Consider the following 13,623-nt stretch of genomic DNA (forward strand, 5'->3'; position numbering starts at 1 on the left):
CTGATATAGAATAAGAAAAGTAATCAAATCTATTTGCCGGACTGATATTTTACCGAATAGTGGATCTGTCTGTACATGTTTAAAAAGTTTTTTGTTTTGACAGTAGCAAAGCATTGTTTCTATATTGGTAGGCACGCGGAAGAATTATGTCGTTAAATTTAGCCGATTTTGGCACCCGAGCCGAAAAAGGCCCACTCTGCTCTACAAGAACCGGATTGTGGTTCCACCGTACCTCAGGGAACGCATCCTAAAATCCACTCATTCTGCCCATCAAGAGTATCATCTATGACTATGTCATGACATCACGAGCAGAGACATCCGTTTTCTGGCCAGGCATCCCAAATGGCATCATAGCTGCGAGGACAAGATGCAAGCACTGCAATCGTATGGCACCATCTCAGCCAAGCAACCCACCTACGCCCACAATCCAACCAGTATATCCATTCCAATTTATATGTGCAGACTATTTTCACTATAAAGTGTTTAACTACCCTGTCATAGTCGACAGATATTCACAAATGGAGAATTAACACGGATGCATTCTAGCGAGCGATGCTACAATATCGCAACATCCCAGATCAGGATACTAATATGTCTCCGGCCATGCAGGTATTTGGTAGGCCAATTCGGGACTTTATTCCTATTCCACCCGGAAAATACGTACCTCAACACACATGGCGAGAAACAAGAACAGCCAGAGAGGAAGCCTTGAGGAATCGTCACATGAAGGCTGCGGAACGCTGGACTGAACACATGCGACAACTCCCTGCCTTGGAGATCATGTCAGAATCCAAAATCGAGGAGGAGCCTAGGAGCCCAATTATCGAACTCTTTCAAAATATGGCATCCCCATACATGCCACAAATTCAACATGGCCGCACGTCCAAAGGCGTTGACCGGCCACGAACAATACCACCTGATGATGAAGCAAAAATCCGTACTCCAGAAGAATAAACACCAGAGAGCGAACCCAACCACCCGCAGAAACCAACAACTGAGTCCCCGATGACACCAACATCTTCAAACTATAAGAAACTACCTAGAGCAGGGTGGTCCAAACTCAGCCCCGCCGCCGCTTCATTATCTGTGGCCCGCGTCACATTCGGAGAGTAATAAATAAATCGCATTTCGTGTTGTTTTGTAATCAAATTAATCAGAAAAACATATTCTTACATATTAATGATACATATATTTGACACTAATGTCACTGAATTGACTATAGTGTTATGGCTAGCTGAGGCAATTGGCGAAGGTGAATGATGTGCATAACAGTCTAAATTATTATCTGGCTTTCTATCTTTTTGGTCGGGAACATATGCTAACAATATAGGCATCATAGAAAACTGAAAATCAAATGCGGATTCTATTAGCCTGGGATGGCTATGTCTGATAACTATGTGTTTGCACAATAAAAAAAAGCGTTTGTTTTGTATTGCACTGTTTACCTATTCTTGGCACTATTGTGGCCCGCAAACAATAAAAAAATAAATTTGTGGCCCGCGGAGCCGACAACCTTGGATCACCATGACCTAGAGCGTTATCCAGGCTTCAACCTTATAACAACCCTGGTCTACACGAATAACTTCACACAGGCCTGATACCTTGCTAAATCAAGATCTACCACGTCGGTCATTAAGACACAAGAAAACCGACTGATGACACAAATTTAAAATAATTTGCAATTATTGATATTGCAAAATTGTGTCAAACATTTATTTGTCACAATGCTCATTTATATATCAGTCTTTGTCTAAACTGAAACGCTATCCAAAAACTTGGGAGCGCATAGTGGATTATCAGTAGCATTATGCATTTCTTTTTGTATATATATTTATTGGTATTCGTTATTCACCATATACTTTCTGTTCATACATTGTTTACTGATAACCTAATAATCAAATAGTGATTTATACTTATCTAGTTATAGTCGTCAAACATCCTAACTTTACTTGAAGCAATGATAAAAAATATTCCGTAGGAGAAATATTGTCAGACAAGCCAACTCAATTTGAAAACCTGCATACATTTTGTGATTTTCATTCAATGCTTCGGTAAGATTATGGGTTGATGCGACAGAATGTGCAGAGAAGTTGACAAAATAACAAAAGTAAATTACCTTAGATAATTAGGTCCTCATAATTAGCGCCTATATAAACAGACACGAGTTATTTGTATTCATGTCAAATAGCTATGAGGCGAATTTTATCCTATAATAGACGATGCCCACAATGAACGAATTCATGAATATAAATTTCGAAAATCGAATGAGGCCGCAAAATGTAAAACACTGACCAGGTGAGCTACTGGTGCCACCATGTCTTTCACGTTCGCAATTTTTTTTTCAATTTTCATGATATCCAAAGGTGAAGAATTAGCCTTGGTGTTTCCGGCGGAACCTCATACATGCATGAGAATCAAATATTTCACTTTGGCCATTCATTTGCGTACCATATTCAAATAATAAACATATATATATAGAGTGGCCTTTAAATTTTTAGCAATTTTATCTATGTTCGATCAAGATTCGTCTGAATATAGAGGTTTTATCTGCGTCCGAGGATATTTTACTGATGCAATAATGGCACAATCTGAACTCAAGCTGTGGACAACGAAATGTGCAATTGCGCAATCTACCTTACGCAAAGCACGAAATTGGCCATTCATTTGCGTCCCATATTCAGATAATAAACATATATAGAATGGCCTTTAAATTTTTAGCAATTTTATCTATGTTCGATCAAGATTCGTCTGAATATAGAGGTTTTATCTGCGTCCGAGGATATTTTACTGATGCATAATGGCACAATCTGAACTCAAGCTGTGAACAACGAAATGCGCAATTGCGCAATCTACCTTACGCAAAGCACGAAACGTCGCGTGAACGTTATCACGACAATGTCGTCGTCGCCATTTGCGTTGTTACGCAAACTTGGCGTCAAAATAGTTGATCAATTTTGTTCACAAACCATTGGAATCGATAGCACAAATTCTGCAATAAAATGAGTTATGCGTAATTTAAGAAAGTCATCCGTATATATCCTGATAGGTAATTGAGTATACTTTTCAAAATTTTATATAAATTGGTGACACATTTCTAAAAAAGTTGTCAAATCTTACCAAAATACAAAAAAATTAGTAGATGGGGCTAAAAATAGGCTTACACATCTCATCAAAACATCTCGTAAGAAATGATGCCAGTTATAAATAAAAGACTAGATTAGCTTTTATAAGACATATTACATACCATTTGATATCTAATGGTTTAGAAGTTACATTGATTTAAAATTAGGGATATTACAAATTTACATACAAATTACGCCTAAAATCAAGATGATCGTACACAAAATCATCTTCATCCACAAATATTTTGCTATATGGCTCATATTCATCAAACTTCAAAGATATGTGTTTTTATGTTGTTTAGAGTCGGTTCATGTTCAAGAAGTCGGCAATTGCTTGTTTTAAATTGTGGTTGTATCGCGCGAAATATTTGTAGCATTAGAAAATTGATTATTGTGTAGAAAAATGTCAAGAATACCCTATTTCGGGTTCAGATTGTCAATGGAGTTTCCTCTTGTATACCAATGCACTGGTACAAAATCATATTCAAATCTTTTTTGGAAAGAAATAATAGCAGGCGATTAGCAGTGAATAATTTTAATTAATGTAGCTAAGTGAAATTCAATGAAGAAAAAAATCGTAAGCTGAATACTTCTTTTTTACAAAATTCTAATGTACACAAACTTGCATCTGACAGTGAGCTAAAAAATTAAAATGCGTTGGTAGATTATAATAAAAAATACTAATAAATGTGATATTTTGCTCTGGTTACACATGGGTGAGAAATATACTGTGGTTGTGTAAATGTGCTTGAAATCGATGTAAACACCATTTGGCGTTTCTTTAACATTTGTGAACGACCAGCACGGAGCTTCCTTCATAAAGTCATCGCCAAGATTTAATAACTGGTACCATTCGTTAGGTAACTATCGAAGGAAAATTTTATTCAACTTGACTTATAAAAAACGTTGGAAATAAGTTATGAGTAGCGAATTAGACTTTACATTTTCAAATTCATTTTAGATTCTTTCATGCAATCAAATTAGTCGCTACTAGTTCCCGTCTGAATTTATTTTCATATCGTTAATGGGCACATTGCACCACAGTATAAACAACATGTATCGTACGGTAAGTTTGCTATCAAAACCTTTCAACTTTTAAAAACTCTCATTGGTAGCAGTATGATACCCCACCATTCAAATTCATAGGTTTTGGCCAACCCTCTCTGACGTACAGTTACATCGGAATCTTCGACTAGGAACATTAGGTAATAGGATCGAGAGCAACTCGGACTGATTTATTACACAGACTTCAAAATTACGATTGTTGGGTGTAAGTCATCAGGTATAACCTTGTAGAGTATAAAACTCGACTACAGTATGGACTTCTTCTGATTGCACAATATTGCTCCTATAAGTCGTCGATTCTTGCTTCACTGAATATTTAATATGACGGATTACCATGTTCCCAACGACATCCTCTAGTTTGGGTTGGGTGCATCCATTGTTTGTTTCATAATTTCCATTTGCTAGTAGGGCAACACGAAGAAGACACACAAGATACAAGAGCTGCATTTATTCGACGTCAGTATTTTCACAACTTTCTGAAAAGTTCATCATACACTTTCAATAAGTTATTTGTCGGATAGTAAGTGAGAAAACTACGAAATTTTTGTCAGTCGCGACCGCATTGATATTTTTAACTTGAATCTATATTAAAGGGCGTTTCATAATGTTGATAAATTCCTTTTTTTATATTTATCGAGTCAATTTCGCGAATTGGAAAATGCAGAAACTTATATAAATGTCTATTTTATTTTAAAAGTTTCATACATTTCATAGTAATCACACATCGTGCTAAGCGTCAGGAATGCGGCTGACATCGCACCTCTGACTACCCTACGCGGGTTTGCAGGTTCGAATCCCGTGAGAGGGTAATTATGTGCAAGAAGATTCCTGGACTCCTCGCGTATGGCGTTTAACGTAACCGCTGGTCGGTTACGGCTTCCTCTACCGCCACGCCCATACAACCAAATATTAACTGGCTAATGAATCCTATACCCGACATGGACTGGTAACCAGACGAGAAGTCGCGATACGCCATATGATGAAGCGTTCTCATCGGCGTTATTCTCCCCGGGATATATATGAAAGTCCTATTCCATACCGGGGTAGAATAATTAGTTTAAATATTTAATTAGTTGCTATTTACAAATATCCTCTTCAAATCAAGGCAAATACATTCCCTAAAACATTTAGATGCGTATTAACTACGATATGGACTGAATTATACTCGCCTTAGGAATATGATGAATCTACTTTTAATGCCTTATAGTTTGCGAAATATGAATATTTGTTGACTCTCCATCGATATCCTGACAGCTTCAGAAAATATACAAAATGATACAGACATGTGCTAAGTTGCCGTGGATAATCGATCCAGTGAGTAGCTTATGTATTTATACTGTGTTTTGTTTTGCGAAGTAAACATCGTAAGTGAGAGTGCCGATTGCCTGAGTGCCGATTGCACTCACCCTATCACACGTGAATTGCACCCGTGCTACTTTCATAGGAAATTACTCCGTGAATATAATGAATCTTAAAATCTTTTCCCATTCATTTAAAATATTTGCTGAGGCTGTTCAAATATTTTTTATTGAATATGGTGCTCAATAACCAATTTATTGTTCAATACCAATTTAACCACTTTAGCCAAGTGTGTAATAAATTGCGAAGACGAAAGGATCCGGAAATATTGATGTTTTCTAATAATAATAGCTCTTTACATATGAGTCTAGACTTAGATAATATGACTTAGAACTGCCCATATAATATTCCTTTTAACCACAAATTCTATTTTTCAACTATTCAATTAATAACATGAATCTTGGTTTATCAAGTGTCTGAACTCCATATTTTTTATATTTTATTTTCTCAGTATTTGTATTCAAAATTTATGGAAATATACTCATGGCTGCTTGGTTTATTTTGTCTGCTCACATACAACCCATATTTATCATTGTCTAGTCCAGATGGAAACCTTCATTTTCGGTTTTGCCAAGTCACGCCGCGCCATTAAAGATTATCACAATATTGATATTAAATAAAAAAAAAGAAACAGAATATTTGACCTTTAGATATTTGACCTTTATTAAATGGCAACAAACTGCTTTAAAGTTCTTATTGCCTTTTGTAATTAAAGTTTTTATTGGCCTGTTATGTGACACTATTTTCCAACCACGTCACTGCGAATACATATGTGACATTTTCAGTGATAATAAGACAGCAAATAATAACCACATATTACCTCCATGTTAAACATCTGCAAAATACACTGTATTGAACCCCTAGCATTCTGGCCAATGTGCTTTCATCAGCAGTGTGAAGTACGTAACCACTCGGACATGGAATCTACACCCAGACTGGGTCATATTTGCCTTTCTCCCACATTCATGCGCATTAAAATTTCGCTGATTCGTTCCCACATTTGAAATATTGTTACGTGATAATTATAAAAAATCAAAACGAACTTTAAGTAACCATCATCCTATCTTGATTAAACTTCTTTAGACTTGTAAAATATAGTTTATTTATTCAAAATTTATTGAATTGGATAAAATATCTTATATATACAAATCATTTCAAATTGCAAAGTGTTTTAATCATATATAGCAAAAGCGGTTCTAACGAAATAAAAACAAAGTGATTAATAAAACAAATAAATCAAATCATAAATGAGGTTTTATTTTCACTTGTGTTATACAGTTTCTAATCTTGTTTGAAGTACTGATGCTGTTTCTTAATAAAAAAATAGCGTTGAAACACTCGAAATTCAACTATTTTGAGATTGCAAAATAAATTGGACCGCCTGTAAACAGCAGTCTTTTTCATAATTTCATTCAACATGGCAAGACCTACTTAAGAACCATCGGAAATGGTAAATTCCAAACCATAATGAATGAAAAATCCATGATCCAACGAAAGTTACTAAAGCCAAAACGCCAGCTGCCAAACCCGGATTTTCGTCAAAATTTGTAAAACCATAAACAGATGATTCTAGTCCAACAAAGTGAATAATTACAAGAAAAACGGAGTAACAAACACATGCAAGGATCATGTATATTGTGTGTAAAAATCGCACGGGTGTGTTGACAAACAGCATATCTATAAAAAGTAATCCTATGTTCATAGCGTGTTTTGCATAGCCGTGAATATCTTGATCTTCTTTAGCTTCAGTTGGAAAAACTGCAATCCAGTATACAGCTGTCACAAGAACAACGGTATCCAATGCTATTGTATGGAATATCCAGGTGATTCTGTGAAACCAGCGAAGATCGTCTGATAAAAATAAATTACAGTACTTTCAGAAAAAGATAACAGGATTTGACAGGACTGCATAGAAAACGGTGAAATATTAAGAATTAAACTATTTTATGGGCTTCACTAAAAGCTCGCACTACCGCACACACAAAGATAAAACTGTTGTAATTAATACTAAAATATTACTACTACATTTTTTCACAGTCATACCGATTTCAAAAAGATAAAATGGAGCGTGAAATCATAAACGTTTTATTTTATAAACTCATATACCGTTATCTGATTCAATATTCTGTGTCGCTTCAACATCAATTGATTCAGAAATAGATAATTTTATTTTTTTAATTTCCTCTGTACTTTGAGTAAGAGCGTTGTTATAATATCCACATGTAGCTGATGACTTCTTTTTTTCATTTTTTTCATTGTTGACAAACAAACCATGGATTGCAGAAATACAGGCAAATCCATAATATATTGTGCTATAGAACATGCACCAGTTTGATAGTTTGAAAAAGTATGAATCTGATCTTCCAATGCAACCGGCGATCATCCATCCCAGTTGAAACGTGAAGGTAAAGAGACGATAAATGACGAAAAGAAATTTGCTTCGCGACCACTGTAAATTACGGGGAAAATGAAATTATATATTTTACGATTTTGCAATATAATTTAAAAAAAAACTATTTGTTTCTAAGGAAATTCAATTGAAGTTTTAAACAACTTTGTCGTTCAAGAAGACTTTTCTATGAATAATCTTTGTTAAGTTAGAAATTTATTCATGTGAACTAAATTCCACAAGGTAATTCTTATCTGGATATACCGCATGCTTACAAATTAATTGTAACAAATTTAAACCAACCTGAAGAGTTTGAAATCTTCTTGGTTTGCAATCTTTAAATCCAAAGTGCTTTAACTGAAATTCGTATCGACAATTTGTCGACATGGTTTCTTACCATACGATACTATAATTTGCAAACATTTCTGTAAAATTCCGAACTGAAATGCCCAAATGAAATGTCAGACAATGATCAACAAAATTTAAAACTAAATTTCCTTATCCGTATAATATCGACCCATTTCTAAATACTGCATTCAAAAATGTTAAATTTTGGCCTATAAAATGCATTAGTGAAATGTCAGACAATGATCAACAAGACTAAACTAATTTCCCATTTTGTTTCCATATTTTTATAATATCAAACCATTTCTAAATATTGCAATTACTTCAAAAATGTTTAATTTTGTTCCATCAATAAATAATATTAACTTAACGGAATTTTGATTATATATTACTAATATTTATCCATAAAATAAAGCGACTAAAGTGGGGTTTATGTATAAAATATTCCTACGATTTCATAGGATTCATATCTAGATTAACTGCACTTTGAAAAAACATTCAAATTTACATCCATATATATTATTCGAGCAACTGCGGTCCTCAAACTTTCCTCAATCAACTGAAGCTCAAAATATTAAGACGTCGACAAACCGATAAAATGTCACATGTCGTCCGGGATTGATATATATGCTTAATGAATTTATTTCTGTTCGACTTCGTGTTAAAATACCACCTCGACCGACTCTGCATTTAACCTGTACCCATTTCACCTATTTATGACAACCTGATATTTCCTATCTCGGTGCCTTCATCCGTCTTAGCTGTTTCAAGTAATTGTAAGTTAAATGGCAGCAGAATATATTTTCTCAAAATTTCGTTTTATTTTAAAATTTCATTGTTGTCTATATATTCAACATCGCATTCTAAAGTTATACAGTACACGGAAATATTATTCATACTTCAGTGACAGTTTATGTTGAAAATGAAACTAATTTACACGATTTGCTAGTTTAAATTAATTTTAATTTAAACTTTTGAACTGTTTAAAATGTATTGTCATAAATGAAGCAAGATGATGTATGATATAATACAGAATTATCTCAATTGGCAAGCTTTCTACGTACTACTAGATTACAAAACGGAAATGTTCACGTTTCGATAGTCACAATTAATTATTATATCATAATATTATTGCATCACATATATAAATTAAAATTGAAATTATCATGAATTTATAGAAATGGTGTAAAATGAAATTTATAAAAAGCATTTAATAATTTGCAATGCTTGAATGAGATTGTTCTATCAGTATCTGGAGCAGGGGTAATGAACCTATTCGTCATTGCAAGAGGCTCTCTCAGTCCCAGCTGAGTAAGCGGGTCACACAAGTTCAGTCATGCATTGAAAAACTTTTATTTATTCAATAGAAAGCAAAAACACTTTTTTTGAAAAGTAAGTCATGAAGTTTTGGGGAACCAAGGAAGTACAGAAATAGCTCAATTGGCAAGCGCTTTTTCAAGTACTTTCAGAATACAAAACGGAAATGATCGCGTTTCTATAATGACAATTGAATATAATATAATATCATTATATCACATATATACATTAAATTGAAAATTATCATGAATTTTTAGAAATGGTGTAAAATGGAAATTATGGAAATAAAAAGCATTCGCCCAAATTAGATTATCGTATTAGTATCTGAAGCAGGGGTAACGAATCTATTTGCACTTCTGTCCACCTTGTCAGTTCTAAACACTATTTCAATTTAGAAGCAAACACACTTTTGACGAAATATGATTTTGCCCTCCGCAATGTCACGACTCGAAAACGAAACCTCATCACGCAAATATCAAGCTCTTTTGTTTCGATTGCAAACTGGCCATTGCGCCCTGAATGCACATTTACATAAAATTGGTTGTCAATTCGACAGATATTGCGAACAGTGTTTTGTACCTGAGGCCGTAGCCCACATTCTACTGCGTTGTCAGCAATATAATTAACAGAGAATTCCAGTTATTCGCAAAGCCAGAAAATTTAAATTGGAACCAACTTTGGAAGAAGTGCTTAGTAACAGGGACATTATTGAAACTGTTATTAAATTTATTTTGTCTACGGGCAGAAATATTTAGGACTAGATACTTATTGTAATTGATTTGATTGTATAAATATTTATTTGAAAACATTGTATAATATGTTAGCACAGTATTTTCAATTCGAATTGATCAATGGCGCAAAAGACCACAGAAGTTATAAGCGCCATGAAACATATAACAACAACAACAATATACATAGTATTTTTGAGAACAAAGAATGCTCAGAAACATAAATAGAATGTCAAGCTTACAAACTGATCGACGTTCTTTCTTGTACAAATTTGTATTTTTGAAGATACTTAGTAAAGATATGATTTTTTTTTTGTGAAGGAGAGTGCTTGATTGGACGTTCAAAAGTTCAGCTTCCCAGAATATGCTAAATTATGTCCAAAAACTTTCCAATAATATGCCAAATTGTGTGCCGGACAGAATTTATTCAGGGGCAGCATTTTGTAAGAAACGCATCTTGGGGAGTTATTATTCGTGTAACAAAGAGTTGTTTCAAGCCCTCGTGAAATCTAATCTTTTGATATTCATACAAATCTCTTCTTTGTGGGGTAACAACATAATAAGTACTTAGAAAGAATAATGAACAATCAAAATTGTAAGCGGCTATGAGAAGAAACCGCTTGTACCTACCAACATCATGAAATGAGTCGAATGTTTTACAGGATGTGCGACACAATTCTGGCGATACCTTTACAAATAACAAGCATTTTTTATCAAAAACAAACGCAAGCCAAAAATTGACTGACGAAAGATGTATACACAATAGCGATGCTATGAAAAGTGCTTTCGAAATAAGCCTGCAACAAGAATTGCCAATCGTATGTTTCTGAAGTCAAGAAAACGCCTAAGACTCAACTTTTAGGCCTAGTTCGATCAGAAAACAATGTATAACTGACTATTTTATCTCCCTAACTTCAAAACATTTAAACCTCCTTTGCCGTATTTAGATCAACACTTTTCAGGTCCTTAGATCTCAACAGTTCATTTACCATAACTCTTTGTTCAATACGCGGCTTACTGAAACAACCCTAATATGTCCCAGACGATCAATATTGATTACAGCAATAAGTCTCGATCATTAACAAAGCTATAACGTGTTATTATTTTAAATAATACTGAAATAATTTGACTAGAAATCAGGTAATGACACATAGTCAGCGAAGTATCATTCGTGATTGTTAAAAAAAACTCATATAGAAAGTAAATCATTACAGAATTCATATAGAAGCAGAATCACATGGTTCGCAAATCCCGTATCTAAATATGCTACAGCTAGCGTAATACTATCTGTCTATCGAATAGTAGAATCAATTTCTTTTTATTTATAGCTGACACTTTATTCGTTACAAATATTTGCCGGTAAATTTACTGAAAACTTTTTATTATGTGTCATTGCTGGAAGTGCGTGACCGGAAAGTATTATTAATCCCGATTGGTTATTTTCACAACATTAAGCATGGTCTTATTAGCGTGTTAGCATAAATGAAAGGAATGCTTAATTCTGCTTTTATGACAATTAGGAATTGAGAGACACTTAATTCCGTCAAACAAAATCAGCGGCGATCAATTGAGCGCATAACAAACTTCAAATCAGCTCTAATTTATGCAGTATTTATATCCAGTGAATGAAAACTTTTGATATACCAACTTGAACGTTATGAAAATGGTAATCGGTCACTCTGAAATGCTTAGTCACTTCCGATAAATGTCAATATGTTCTAGGCTATCGATTAGATCTAGAGAGTTTGACAGGAAAAGTTTCGTCATATCCTATCTACTTTATTTATACTACTAAATTTATGTACTTTTGGTCACTAACGTGCAAAATTTTTCGTTCGTTTGAGGCACAAAATAAAAGTTAACAAAATATCGATTTATAATTAGTAAAAACCACCCAAAACTTTCCGAAATGCATTTTAGGAAAACGTCAAGCCAAGCTATTTAAATTTCAGATTGGGAATGCTGAAAAATGTTTCAATTTCTGGGAAAATTGACCGCTATCATACTCTAACCTGCATTTACGTGCGAACATTATTCTTCACACCAATTAAATGTCAACAATTATTCATAAATCCAAAGCTCGGAAAATGCAGATGTATGCAGCTCTGAAATAGCAATAAACCTCAAAATTAACGTTTTTCAGCCAGCGTATGTTAAGTAAATATATTCGACTCAAACAACTAAAAATATGGAATGGTTGAATAAGATCCATATTTACTCAACACTATACAAATGTAGCAACAATCACTGGTAGTTATGTGAAAAATATCTGACATTTTCATGAACAGTCGCTCTAAAATGGATATCATGTAACATCAAGAACAGGTCTATTATACACTCTCCAATGGTGGTAATTTTCTACTTTTTCTCCCACATAAAAATAACTTACAAAATTCGGAGGTAGTTATTTTCACATCTGTGGTTAGGTAATTGCATTATTAAATTGCCACTCATTTTGCCCTAAGGCTTTATTTATTTGTTTGTGCTTTGGCACTGAACTATGTGGTTGGATATTTCTTTATGAATAAATATTTTAAGTTATGAATAAAATAATTGACTTGCATCCGACATTGGTTTGTTGACCGGAAAACAATTTACTAACTGCGCTCGCATAATTGCATTTTAAGCCTTCAAATTACTGGTTCGTGTGAAAACGCTCTATGGTTGCGGACAAACTGTCGATCCATGGCAATGTCAGTGACGCAGCTTTTCTCTGATAAACTTGGCTTGTGTTGATTTGTCCTAAATTCTCTCACTCATTTCTAAAGTGAAATAACACGAATGAACAATATCATTTATTTGTGTGAACTGATTTTTAGACCAAAACTATCTGAGTGACACTGGCGATCACTAATGATTTCAAAACATTATTTTCAAATATTCACGATGTAATTAATACATATTGATCAATCTAACCAGGTTGAAGTAATAATATAGTATATACGTCGAAACATTTTATCAATAACAACAAAGATTAATTATTTAAGTAATCTAACAATAGTTCACATTTAAGTAGCCTTTAGTAGAAAACAATTTCGATCAGTATTCAATTATCCCGATATTTGTTTGTGACGTTTTTTATTAATATTGTGAGTAACCAAAATGACAACCGTTTTAACTTACACAATCAACTTATATTCCACATTTGTCTGCTTTTGAAAAATATTACAACAATAAAAACATAATTTTGTTAAATTCTGAATAGATTAACAAAGCCCTTCGCCTATTAAAGGCCTGAGCTAAGCTGATCAAATATTCTTAAATTTGAATTATTATAAATTGCTATCTTACTTTTGCT

General features: G+C 33.8%; 1 protein-coding gene across 1 annotated transcript; it reads right to left on the bottom strand.

Annotated features, from left to right (window-relative positions):
* Window positions 1-6,621: 6,621 nt before the first annotated feature.
* Window positions 6,622-12,872, bottom strand: LOC120336874 (uncharacterized). Its single transcript, XM_039404644.2, has 3 exons — window positions 8,239-12,872; window positions 7,653-7,995; window positions 6,622-7,397 (listed from the first exon to the last, which is right to left on the bottom strand). Exons 1-3 carry the CDS (start codon window positions 8,320-8,322, stop codon window positions 6,955-6,957), a joined length of 870 nt encoding a protein of 289 aa, XP_039260578.2. The 5' UTR covers window positions 8,323-12,872; the 3' UTR covers window positions 6,622-6,954.
* Window positions 12,873-13,623: the final 751 nt, after the last annotated feature.

Source organism: Styela clava, chromosome 2 (genome assembly GCF_964204865.1).
Source record: "Styela clava chromosome 2, kaStyClav1.hap1.2, whole genome shotgun sequence".
NCBI classification, from domain to species: domain Eukaryota; kingdom Metazoa; phylum Chordata; class Ascidiacea; order Stolidobranchia; family Styelidae; genus Styela; species Styela clava.

Excerpts from the sequence above, each read along its gene's own strand:
- LOC120336874 (XM_039404644.2), bottom strand. The coding sequence starts at position 8,322 with ATGTCGACAAATTGTCGATACGAATTTCAGTTAAAGCACTTTGGATTT. Across the intron at positions 7,996-8,238 it reads GAAGATTTCAAACTCTTCAG|TGGTCGCGAAGCAAATTTCT; the intron begins GTTGGTTTAAAT and ends CGTAATTTACAG. Across the intron at positions 7,398-7,652 it reads GAATATTGAATCAGATAACG|ACGATCTTCGCTGGTTTCAC; the intron begins GTATATGAGTTT and ends TATTTTTATCAG.